Consider the following 13806-nt stretch of genomic DNA (forward strand, 5'->3'; position numbering starts at 1 on the left):
TGAGTCTTTTTTTTGTATCTGTTTGCTTTGTTTATTGTCTGTTCAGTTTGCTTTCTGATTTGTTGCTTTTTGGCATGTGGCAGATCGTTCTTGATGGTTTTTGTGCATTTGGCTCTTGCTCTCTTCTTACAGTTTTAAGCAGTTGTTGAGGTACTTTCTGGACAAATGCCTATTTGTTGTTCTGGCGGTAACGGTGACCGCTCTGCCATGCCTTGGGATTTGTCTGCTTCACTGGAAGCATGAACTTGTGCCGTCGTTCCTTGTGTTGGTGAGGAGGCAGATCTAGTTTTATCATTCCATTTAGCCTCCTTAAGCTCAGCACTGGACATCAAGGTCTGTTGCGCGGTTGTTCGGCCGTGTTCTTGACTCTGAGTCTGAACCATCTCCTGCCGCGTGTGGACTATTGACCTGTCCGACTGCAGGGGAGCATCATTGTTCGCACATGGTGCTACGTTAGTGCCTGCCTGGTGTTCGAGAGCGTCTTGCACCTTAGCAGGCTCAGGGGCGCGGCTATTGCTTTGTCCGGTCTCCCCTCTGGGGGACCGCAGCTTAGCTAATACATCTGTGCCGAGCCTCGCTACGGTGAGCGCTATGTTCGACAAGTTCCCTGGCAACAGCTGCCCCACCTCTCCTGTGTTCGCTGCCTCTGCTGCCGGTGAGTTTGTTGAGGTGTTGGGAAGGGAAGCCGAATTGCAATTTTTTGTGGGGGGGGGGACGCCCTCCAACACTCTCTGCGCCTGTGGTCTAGGCATGAGTAGGATGCGGGGGCGTGGGGTACGCTTTGTGGCGAGTCTCGTGTCATCATTATATGCGCTCACATCCCCTTACTTCGAACTTCGTAGGTGCATGTCTTCCTCCATATGAGGGTGACGGAATACGGCGTGGGATGTTATGCTCAACTTCTAGATTACAATGTACTTTTTACGGCGTGTTTTCCTACCGCGTATGTCTGTTGAATGATTGTCGTCCACGATCCGCGGCTCCCACCGGGCCACGACAGACCACTTCGTACCCACTTTGCTTTGCGCGCACTCCGCGCGGCAAAAGCTATTTTGTAGTATCTGTTGCTGCAGCTCCTCCTTACAATGGAAACAGCAAAAAGACTTGGATAGTGGACCACGACAGACCACTTCGCTCCGCCTCGTGTTCCATAATACCGTTTCTAGTGTTAAATAAGGGAAAGACACCAAAAAGAACATTTATTTCTTAGAGCTCTTACCCACATGTGCGGCAGTGTGGGCTTGGGCTGACTCACTGACCAACCAATTAAAACCGTTGTATGCCTCTGTAGAATAATATGAGCCGACATGAGACAGCATTATTTTGACTCTTTAACCAGCAGCACCAAACTGTTCAAACTTAAAAAGCACCAACAAATCAAACATGTAATGTTGTTCAGTTGAATCCTAATGGGGACATGGGCCAAATAAGGTGTAACCAACCACCATATTTGGAAACTAATGTGCATGCAGAATTATGGAACAGGATTATAGAAGCTGAAGGAGGCTAGTGGGAAGATGCATAGCAGAGCACCTTTCCAGGTCATAGTCTGATAGGTGCATCAATGCAATTGTATTTCGCACATTGTGTAGTTTGCAAACAAGTGAAAATCTATTGTACAATCAATACTTGTGAACATACCTTTGCAGAGAGGAACAACCAATGCAACCCTGCAATGCGTTGCACTGGAGTCCATGATCTGCAGCCTTTGTGAAAAGTTGACACCCCAGTAGAGTACAGAGAAGCGGCTCGGCCATCACATGTCCTGAAGTGCACATACATTCATGTCCTAAATGTTCGTGGAATCGTGCGGCAGGGGTAAACCACATGTTTGACCCTGCACCTTTTGTTGATGATTCTAACATTGGATCCACTGCAGACTTTCGTCATTCTTCCAATTACATCAATTTGATTTTGAATTGTAGATCATATTATTAATAGCTCATGCCTTTAGTGAATGTCATGCTTTTCTATCACCAGATAAATACATTCACACAACAATGAAGGCATCATACGATACTGATGTTGGGTGAAGCATGGATCGATGCTCACTTCAAAGAAGCCTACACAATTATTACATGACTAGGGTTTTCTAAAACAAATGCCTATATTTAATAGATAACATATTGTTAAAGTATGAATTGCATGGAATGAAGTTTGTAACATATTCTGTGACAACGTTTCTCTATGATGTTATTTCCAATGTGGAATAACTGACCACACAATTTAAAAAAATGAAAGGACGCAAACATATAAAATGCAGGGATGTATTTTCATTTCTGCCATAAAAAAAAAATTACCACGCCTTTGTGCAAAACATTTGAAAATGAACACCTACTATAAAATGCTGTCAAATGAGCAAAATGTTTTTTTTTTCATTTTCAGAAAACAAAAGTACTAGTTTAATACAAAAATGGAATCTGCGAAGTTGTAATAATCACAGGGCATTTGCATATCTTTACAAGTGGTTTCAAAATGCACAATCTAAATGATTATACCCGAACTTTCAGTAACTGTCTGTACACATTGCAGAATAATAAGCAATTTCTTGATAAAAAATATCATTTTTCTATCGTATTGTTTGATTTTTTTTATACAATGTTGCTTGAATTTTTCTTTAAGATAATGATTTTAATGTCAGATGAATGTTAAAGGGTGCAAATAGAAGTACGAATGTGTTACAACTATGTATTGACACAAAAACAATAAATATTCTTGGGGAAGATATGATTGTCATGTACAATTGCGGTTTGGGGAGCTATTAAACAGTTGCATAGCAACAAAATATACACATATTCTAGTTGTCTAGTTGTATTTTCACGTGGTGCCATATTCATCAAAATAAAATAAAGAAAAAACAGGGTCAGGAACCTTCTAGGGGTTGAGTTATAATTCACAAATGGAATGAAGCATTGTAAATACAATTATGTTCTAAAGATAATTTCTTTGAGTAGTACAGTTTCTATGTGTAGGGGCTACACGTTTGGTCACTTAGAGTTGTACAACCCATGATTTGGTAATGTAAGACATAACATAACAAGATGTTATGGTCAGTGAGTGCTAACTATGAAGATGTTGCATAGCTTAACATTAGACTCACTTGAGACAGCTATGACGAAGCCATGAAGTCCTCATGTACTGTCTCTTTGGAATTGCCTACGTACATATTCTCTTTGAAATGGACTTTTTCTGACTTTTGATCATGCATGCCCATGGCAGTGGAAAGCGGCAATGGATGAGAAGGCAGTGTGTACTGATACTGTAAAGAACACAGACGTAGAGAGTTGTAGTTCATCAACAAATGCAATACAAATCAGAAGCAATATCAAGTATTCTAATAGCCATTCATTTAGAGTGGATGTAGACTTCAATGATTGCTCTGGAAACATGAATTTGGCTTCTTCAATGTATGAACATCGTTCCTTTGTGGACTTAAAGATGTTTTGACCACATTATTCTGGAAGCTATCAACATACATTTTACTGTCCATACATGGTATGTTTGTTTTCTTGCCTGTAGCATCCATAGGTCTTTCTTGAAAATAAGTGAACAGATGCACTTCACTGAAGATACTATTTGGAAATGTTTCTTTTTCAGCCAGGAGCATAGCTCAGGGTAACACATTTGTCTTGAAAGCAAGACAACCCAGAGTGTCATGGGTTTGAATCCCGCTGCTGCACTTAGAGGCTGGTCTCTGGCATCAAGGGCATTATAAAAGCTCAAATTACATTTTTATCACCCAGAGGAATTTCACTTTAATAAAATATTTGAATATAAATCTATGTCTTTCTAGGTTTTTTTGCTGTATGTAGTATTTACAAAAACACCAAGTTCTTACAACTCCGCTGAAATCACAGATTCATTATGTCCATGGGTATTCGAGTCCCCTAGTAGCGATGACTGCTTTGAGTCTATTTTGTATGTTTTTTGAGTTTTGTTTCCAAAAGCTGTTGCAGCAGTTCCACTTGGATGGCTCATTGACATATGCGACAGTAAAGGAATGTTTGCTTCGTGGTTGGAACCTGATGATGGCAAGCTTGTTACGTGACCCGTGCTTGTTGATCCACTTGCACTGCTTGGTGAGCGGCTCTTTGGTGGTGGGCAATGCTGAATTACTCTCGGCGGACCCTGTGGTTGGAAGTGGGTTGCTGGAAAAGCTGCATATCCTTGTGGTATAGGATAACCATTTATTGGAATGAACCGTTGATTCTGAGACATTGGTGGCCCTATGAAACCAGCAATTTGACCTTGTGGCATACCCTGTGTGGTGAACAAGAAATTTGGGTACCTTTGATTACTAAGGTTGCTAACTGGGCTTGCACTCAGTGAAGTTGTTTGAGTGGTGGCATTTCCACCGGAAGGTGTAGTGGAACTGGTGTGACTTGAAAGTCCTTCCCATGACCGCAGTCTGGCATAGATGTCTTTAAACCTTGGCCTCCTCTGTGGAATCTCCTGCCAGCACTCTGTCATCAAGCTATACATCCTAGGTGGGCAGTCTTCCGAACATGGCAAGAGTTGACGTTTCCTGACCATTTCTATGACTTCCTGATTACTGAACCCATAATACGGCTGCAGACCAAAACTGAATATTTCCCATAAGACCACTCCAAAGGACCAAATATCTGAATCTGAAGAAAAGTTTCCGTACATGATTGCCTCTGGAGGCATCCATCGGATTGGTAAGAGGGACTTGTTTTGAACTCTATAATAATCTGAGGAATATATTTCTCTGGAAAGTCCAAGGTCGGAGATTTTTACATGTAGTTGTTCTCCAACTAAGATGTTGCGAGCCGCAAGATCTTTATGGACAAAATAGTGACTGGACAAGTATTCCATCCCAGCAGCTATTTGTATTGAAATGTGCAGGAAATCACCATGGTCCAGACTGGATTTGACTGTGCCATCTTCATCACTGCTGCAGCCAACATCAGAGTGCGGCGATCGCATTATGAGAAACTCATGAAGGTCTCCTTGATTCATGTATTCAAAAAGCATACACACGGGCTGCTCTTGAGTGACCACACCTAGGAGGCAAACAATGTTCGGCTGATGCAATTCTGCCATTAGAGAGGCTTCCTGCTGAAACTCTGCCCATTGCTGAGGATTGCCGCAGTCCTTCAGTGTCTTGATGGCAACCAGCTGCGCATGATCCATGCCCGGAAGGTAGAGGTGCCCCTTGTAGATCTTCCCAAAGGCACACTCGCCGAGTTCTTCCATGAAACGTACAGCCGAAAGAGGCAGTTCCTTGGCTTTACCCTGTTGAACATAAGAGAAAAGAATTGTTATAGATGAAGTACCAGAGCAGGGTGCCTAGTTGATTGATGCATAATATTCAACCAGTAATACGTAACATTCAACTAGTAATACGTAATATTCAACTATTAATACGTAAATGGCGTATTGATGAAGTCAATTCGAATCACACGTCTCTAGTCAAAAAGTTGCATATTAAAGGGAATGCAAGGAGAGTCGCCACTGTTAAAACGTTTTCTTGTTTACTGCTACGAAATCAAAATTAAGATTTTGATAGTGTTAACATGTACACAGATGGGCCCAACTAAATGGCAAGCAAGTGTTATCAAGATTTAATTAAATGTAATGTTGAATTGGAATCTCGCTGCCTCACAAGCTCTCTTAATTTGTTATCAACTTTTTCAAGAATAACAGTAATGACCTTAAACCATTGAATTCCCTAATTTGTATTTCCATTTCACTAAATACATGATCCTACAGCGTTTTTCAGCCCGGGGGCATCAGGCACCCTTTCCCCCAGTTTCTGCTTCTGACCCTTCTGCCTCTTGTGCCCCCTCCCTACCCTACCACAAGAGATTAAGAAAATCCCCACCGCGGCAGGCTTTAAAATCACTCGCGCTTGAATGTTCTTGCAACGCCTGCATTGTTATTATCCTGAACTACGAATCTTTGATCCCAACTGTAGTTATGTAAATATTATTTACTGAGTTGTGTGTATTAGCTGTACTGGGAGTTTCATGCTCGGATATAACACTCTCTCTTCTCTCTCTCTCTGTCCCTTTCTCTGCATTCTAGTTCTCTATCTCTCTCCAGGTCCATGCCTGTCTCCCTCTGTGGGTGTGAGCCCTGTTGTCGGGTGCATACTTGCTGGAGTCATCCTAGCCTTAGGTGCCCACAAAGAAAGTACTCATATATCTTGAACAGGAAGAAGTGCTATATTTCTTTTTTTAAATAAGCTATTTAAAAAAAGGAAAATAGTTAATTGTTCCTGCATTGTAATGTTTTTTTTAATTTTACAATTTTGAATTGTAATGTTCACTTCCAGTATTTATTGTAGCCATAATAAGAATGTTACACTTGTCTAACTGAGCAAACCACTTTATCAAAACTAAATCAATTATTTTCTGAAAGAAGATCACCATTCGTATTGTACTCTTTTGAAATACCCCATGAGAAAAGAGAGAGGACAAATAGAACCAATGATGGTTCTTGGCTGGTTTGCTTAATCCCAAAGAGCTTTTTGGGAAGATAGGAATAACTACACAGCTTTATATTTGACAAAAAAAAAGTTGTATGCATGAATCACTACGTATGTAATACACTATGGGATTGGTGTTCATTTAACCTTTCAAAATACACACCCTAACATTAAAATGTGTGTAACCATGAACTATATGTACTAATTTGAACAGCCTAGCGATTTAGGTTGGAGGTTAAATGACAGCAACAACTGTTGCTCCTTTGGTGTGTCCTCTGTCCTTAGGATGTCTTACTTCTTATTCCAGACAATTTCGATAGAGAAGGGGCTGGTTCTCAGGGTGATTACAATATATAAGCATATAACATGCATGCACAGTCTCAGTGCCAGCATGCCCTATATTTTGTAAATATTGCTAACTTGTACCTGATACCTTGTACTTTTCTGTCTGTGTAGTCCCCTTCCACACCAATAACTGGTTTATGTGCTACATGTTAGAATTTGCTACCATTGTTTGTAAATCACACATTAATGGGATTACTGCTGCCAGAGGCGTCGCTAGGGGAGGGAGCCTGGGAGTCGGGGGGCATAGCCCCTGGTCGTTTGGTTGTAACCCCAGATATATAGCCGGTAAGATAGCTCAGCGGGTTGAGCGCTCGCTACTGCGATCTGAGCATGATCTGCAGGTCGCAGGTTCGAATTGTGGCAAGGCCAACTCAGCCTTTTATCCTTCTGAGGTGGATAAATGAGTACCAATTTCGGTTGACTGATATTGTATGTAAATATGTGCTCTGTAAAGCGCTTTGAATTAAGGCGCTATATAAATAACACATCATTATCATTATAGAAAGAAGTTCAGGGGCTACAACCAAAAGTCTAGCTAGCCCTGAGTCCCGACAGTGCCGATATTAGCGTAGTCCCGGATCTTTTCCAGACCTAGCAACACCTGTGGCTTCTGCTGCTGAGAGTAGAACCCTCTGAATTGAATTTCTTTGCAAAGCAATTCACCTTCAAATAACTAAATGGAAATACAAAAAAAATGGTCCACCGAAAGCAGCCTTTTCAAATTCCTATTCTCAGCCACAAATACAATTTTCAAAATCCCTTGTTGTGAAGCGGTTTTTTCCATAGAAATGAGTAACTCATCAGACTCCTCCTGAGTTATCTGCAAGCACTGAAAGCGCGGTTCAAATGCACCGCTGTCTTCAAGGCAGTGGAATACATCGTGACCACAGTCTTCACTGTGCTCTAAAAATAACAGATGGTTTATATTATACGTAGAACAAATGCATTCCGCGCTGGCATACTGTAAATTGCATTTCAGAAATGGAAGTGAAGCAACCTCTTCTTAACCTCGCTGAGGGCTTCCATGTTTGAACCAACTTAGCGCAGTTCTGTTACAGAAGATGAAATCATGCTTCCTTGGAACCAAGCTCTCCCATGCAGTGGAGTGGTTCAAAATCTGTTTACTTTGTGTTTGACAAGTATGTGCCATACAGTGATGTGCAAAATGTGAAGAAGTGCACAATTCACATCCAGGCAAGACCAAAGTAAACCGAACATAATGGCGTCTTGAAGCGATGACTCTCGATTTCCATATCTCTCCATCAGCGGCTTCCATTAGCTGGATTTGGTGTATGACATTATTTAGAGGAATTAAGCACTTTAAAAGTAAAAATGCTTTTAGTGTAAACAATACAAAATATTATAGAGTGTTAACACCCATTTACATAGACATTCTAAGTAAAAAGCAAGAGATTGTATCAAGGCTGCTTAGCTTTGCCCGCTAAGGGATGTGTGTCCATGTCTGTGACACAAAGAGTTTCAACTTTCCAAGTGCTCACAAAAATTGGGGGGAAAAGCCAATGGGTTCATGCACAAATGTGGTCCAGATGCACATTTTGTTTTTACTAATAGTTCATTTAGGGTGATTCAGGTGGAGGGCCCCCATATTGTTTGGAGGCAGATGAATATGTCATACATAGCTTCGGCCCCTCATCCACAGAGGGTGAGCAACGTTACTCACTGAGACAGCTGTTTCCCCCTTGTCCCCCCTCAAGAACAGCAGATCTTGGGGACAATGTGACTGTGAGCTGAAGATGGCAAAAACATTCAAACTAACGTTGTAACAGTGAAAGAGCATTCATAGCATCCACAGACATGCCCAAATCATAAGGAGAATACAACATGAACGACACACAAATGTCTCTCATTAACATGGATGCAAGAGTGTAATTGGGCATTCATTTTCTTAAAGATGGAAGCCACAGCATATCTCAGAAATAGAAAAGACCTCAAGGCTTTCCCGAAAAGCCCAAAAGGCTGACCCCAAAAACACATATCCGTGCAGAACTCAGACAGTAGCTTGCAACTAGTGTCAAGGTTAGAGTGAAATAAGGGAGGATGGGGACGGCAGAACCAAGGCATGAGATATCAATTTCCAAGACGCAGACAGTAAACTCCCAGATTAATTAAAGTTTCAGAAGGGCACAAACAACCTTTGATGGTCAGATGCAGTAGAGCAATAAGCCAAAAGACTCCATGAAGAATAACTCAAGAGTGTCCCTGGTGGAAACATAAAAAATGACACATGCATTAACATTAGCTAAAATCTCAATAAATAGGAGGTACACAGAGAACACTAGATACATTAGATGCGCACATAGATAGGACACCTGCCGTACTCCCTAAATGCACACGTAGACAGAAGGCGCCAAACAAGGCCAAGTTCAAAGGGATTGCCCAGTCTCATGGCTTGAGAGTGAGGGATGGTAACTTATTTAATTGGAAGATGAACAGTCCATGGGCCTCTCGCCTCCTACTCTGTGTCTGGCTCATATCTTGACGACCTGTCAAGTGTCCAAGGTTGGTTAGCAGAAAGTAAACCTATCAGAATCATTGTTGTCGTGCCACCCATGAAATAGTATGCCAACCGTCGTGAAGATGATGCATTTTAACCTTTAAGGGTTTGGGCCAGGTGGAGCCATCAGATACTTGTAACCCAATGAAAAGTTTAAACCCTATGGAATCTATATGTTGCCAAACTCACTAAACTGTCCCAATTCCCGGTAGGTTTTGTAAACTGATATTATGTTATGACATTGTTGATGATGAGTTTGTAGTACTTATGCTATTGTTTCCAATTAACATGTTGAGAGCAATGAGATTTTAATACTTGTATGCTGTGCCGGCTTTGTTTCGATGTGAATAAAGTTGTCTATTCCGTTATTGAGTCTGGTTTGAACTGACTCCGATTTGCCTGGGTCTATTTGGGATTTTGAGACCACCTTAACAATATCGCCAACACCAATGACCTGTCTGAGCACCAGAGGGGTTTTCGCTCACGCCTTTATCGTTTGATGTTTAAGTATGGCCACTGGTTCCCATCATTAGGGTCCTGTTTGAAGATCATCAATGCTACGCAGAAGAAACCCGGATCTGTGTAAAGCTCGCAGTTGATGATAATACTAAACTACTGACAAGATTCTGATACACTGCAGAGGATGCTGAGCTGGAGAAGGCAATTAAGCTAGAAGAGGCAGGCTGTACTGACCAGTAACTACTCAACACCCTGAGGTAATGACATGGATAGACCCTGCCTTCTGTTTCCCAGTCAATTAACAGAACTGGGGAGGTGCGGATGTGGTCTTGAGGGGGCCTGGCAGGCATCAGAGTAATCCATGGAATGAGAGAGGCTAGACTATTTTAGTTTTATTGTAAGGCAATATGATGCAGGGACAGGGGCAGCAGACAGCGAGAGGTATGCAATGTGATTGGTATGGATGGAGATGGAAGAAGGCGAGAGGGGCCAACAGATTTCAAGCAACACATGGGTATAGCTGTTGGTATAAACTTGTAGTTCAAGCAACCTGATTGAGTACTTGCACCCAAGATAGACTCAAGCATGCTCAGGGCTCAAAGAAACCTCCTCCGCCTAAAATGCAGCGCCAGAGATCAATAAAGATCCACACACAGTGATTGTGAAAAATAAGAATATATTCAAAGTGCCCTTTTTGAGACACATGTTTCGGCGACAAACTCGCCTTTTTCAATCAGAGCTAATAGGTGTGAGTGTTGGTCAAATTTACAATTTGTTGGTTGCCTTGTTTATGGGATAACGACGCTTGAGAACGGACTCACCTCTGGCGAGGTGGGATTTATCCCATGAACAAGGCAACCAACAAATTGTAGATTTGACCAACACTCACACCCGTTAGCCCTGATTGAAAAAGGCCAGTTTGTCGCTGAAAAACGTGTCTCAAAAAGGGCACTTTGAATATATTCTTATTTTTCACAATCACTGTGTGGATCTTTATTGACATCTGGTGCTGCATTTTAGGTGGAGGAGGGTTCTTTGAGCCCTGAGCATGTTTTACCTTCTACCGGAGCAGGGGGACCTACTCTGTTACTCCCCTGAGCAGCCGCCACCCACCCCTTAGCGCGGAACACTGATGGTTGATACCTTAAGACCCCCTTGTTCATTTACATTACTCAAGATAGACTAATGACTGGAATTAATTAGCACAATGTTTTGTATCTACATGTAGCAGTTATATTCTTAAAAGCCTGAGAAGAATGACACTTTTCTTGCCAAAGGCAATTTTTTAAAGAGTAGCAGAGTTTGGGATTTTATTGAAAAGTGATTAAAGCAATTAATCACTTTATAACGTATGTCCAGTGAAACATTTAGACAAACTGAACTTTATCCAGAAAAATGTTGTCCAGTTGCTTACACGCCATGCCAAGAGAGCTTTCAGGCTATCAAACCAGTATCGGATAAAATCAGTATTAGATTAAATCAGTATCGGATAAGCTTCAATGGTTTACCCTTCAGGAACATTGCGAGTTTTAGTTTCTAGCGATCACAGGTGTGATCCTTTATGGAAAATCAGTGACTTATTTGATCATTCCTTTTAGAGTATTCATATCAAATAGGTTCTTAAGCTCTACATAGCAAAGGTAAATACACATTTTTGTTTAAATCCAAAACCATTCAAAGGTGCTTGCTTGAGGTCCAGGTGTCAAAGTTGCTAAGGATGATGCGTCAGAAAGCCATTCTTACTTGCCTTTGGCTGAAACCATAGAGTGATTTATGATCTACACCGAAGTTACGATAACTCTTACCTATTCCTAGTATGTCCGGACTAAATCATATTCACTCCTAGTAACTGAGGAGTCTGAGTTATTCATAGGAACGTCTTTGTGAATTGGCCCCGGGATTTCTGTTCTTGTCATGAGTGAAATTCCAGGACTGCAATCTTTCAGAAAGCCAAGGAAACATGTTGTTTTAGAAGAGATTTTTTTTATTTATGTATGTACTTTGAGCATCTATTCCTCAATGGCCCCTTGATGCACCTTGGCTGACTCCCTCAGTAGCGGAGCTCAGAAACCTAGCTGAGATAGAACGACATAAAAATCACAGAAAATGAAAATAACTAAATGCTCAATTCATGAGGTGCCAGCATAGCACTAACATGCACGCTGGTGTGAGCCTGGCCATCAGCAAGGTATTCATGTAAGAAGTTGGGAAGGCTATGTGGGAGGGGTGGGATATATTCATATACGATGCGAGAGGGTTTTTCTTTTAAACATGCAAGTCTAGGATAGGAAATGCTACTGCTGGAACATCTGAGAGCACTTAAAGAGTTAAATCCCCAGTGAGTTGCCATTAAAACAGCTGTGAATGATTGTAGGACATTGCAGAAGTATTCGATCTTCCGCTCTGCTGTGCTGTGGGCTTTTGGAAGAGGTTATAGAGAGGTCAGAACTAGCTTTACAGGTGAATCAGAAGCTCTTGAAAAGCATCATTGTGTGTATCAGATGACATTGGAAGTCCAGGAGTGTTGAGATGATACTGGCAGGGTGGCAAAAGCCCCTGCACACTGATGCTTAAGGGGTCTGGTCTTGATCAACAATCAACCACTATACAAGAGTCTGTCTGGATCAAACATTTCTCAGATGTATTGGGCTCAACAGGCTCTCATGGCTCTAAGAGAGAATTGTCTCCTGTGTGGTCCCTAAGTTTCACACGTGAGGACATAGAATCTCTTAAAAAAAATATTCAATCTCTAGGGCTGCTGTCCAGGGTCTTGAAGACTCTGTTTGATAATATAATTTTCAGTAAAACACTTCCTAAACCTTGGAGAAAATCGATTATTATTCCTTTTTATAAAAAAAGCAACCGATAAGTTCCATCGATTATCGGCCTATATCACTCTTAGACGCCGATGGGAAGATCTTCTCAGGACTCATTTTGGCTGAGTTAGCGAAATGGGCGGAGGTAAAAAGTATCATCCCCAACCAACAGGCAGGCTTTAGGAGAGGACTGTCTACATCTCTTAACACCTTGATTCTTGGCTGTTTAAGCTCGAACTCTCTGAAAAAGGGAGGATCCCCCCTGTTTGGAGCCTGGGTGGATCTTTCCCAGGCTTTTGACTCCATAAATAGAAACATATTATGGACTAAATTAAAATTGTGGGGACTCCCAGACAATTTACTCTGCATTCTGATTGAATTGCATGAAAAATTATCATTAAGAGTCTATCTGTCTAAATCAGGGGTTCTGTCGCAGTCTATTCAAATATTTAGAGGGGTTTGTCAAGGTTGTCTGTTGGCACCTTTTCTCTTTATTTTATACCTCTCAGATCTCTCGCAGTGGTTGGGGAAGTGCAGTTTGGTGGGACCCAAATTAGGAAATATGAGAATCAGTTGGTTAGCCTATAGAGACAATATCGTTGTCTTTGATTATACTTACTCACTGGCCTCTCAGAGTACGCCAAAGAAAACGACTTAAAAATCAATCCTGAAAAGTCAAAAATTATTATTTTCAAACACCCTTTAAAGGAGATAAAACCTTTTGTTCTATGATCTCCACCTCCAAAGAGGTCATTTATTTGGGTTCCAACAAACAGCCTTTCCCACCAGGTGAGATCTTCTCTCCTCAATCGATTTGAAGGTGGTTAATTTGGCTGCACAGATGAAGAAATTTAGTTTGCAATAATGTACATTTTCTTTGCTACCACTGATAAAGTCTTATGTTGGGAAGGTAGTCCCGGTCGTTACTTTCGGCATGGGGTGTAACCTGTTAGCTCTTGATATTGATTGGGGCAAGATCGAAAGTAAAGTCTGGAAAAAAACTTTAGGGCTTCCCAATTGTGTTCCGATTGCATGTCTAAGGTTTGAGTTGGGCCTTATTTCTTTAAATAAATGGATGGAGTGGAAATGGATCTCGACCTATAGACTAATCCTGGATCCTCCTAAGTCATCCCTCTATGAGGAAGTTGCAGTAGACATGCATAAATCAACAAATTAAGGAATAGATGCGATGATCTACTTGCTCTTTCAGACACTGATGT

The 13806-nt window shown here is 41.4% G+C and overlaps 1 protein-coding gene across 1 annotated transcript in view; it reads right to left on the reverse strand.

Moving 5' to 3' along the window:
* Positions 1-2253: 2253 nt before the first annotated feature.
* Positions 2254-13806, reverse strand: part of ROR1 (receptor tyrosine kinase like orphan receptor 1) — an 871402-nt gene continuing 859849 nt past the window's right edge. Inside the window, exon 9 of the mRNA XM_069641996.1 lies at positions 2254-5256. Within this exon, the coding sequence (XP_069498097.1) occupies positions 3835-5256 (1422 nt within the window). The 3' untranslated portion in view covers positions 2254-3834. The remainder of the gene's footprint in view (positions 5257-13806) is intronic.

This window comes from Ambystoma mexicanum, chromosome 1q (assembly GCF_040938575.1).
Source record: "Ambystoma mexicanum isolate Mex_15411 chromosome 1q, UKY_AmexF1_1, whole genome shotgun sequence".
NCBI classification, from domain to species: Eukaryota; Metazoa; Chordata; class Amphibia; order Caudata; family Ambystomatidae; genus Ambystoma; species Ambystoma mexicanum.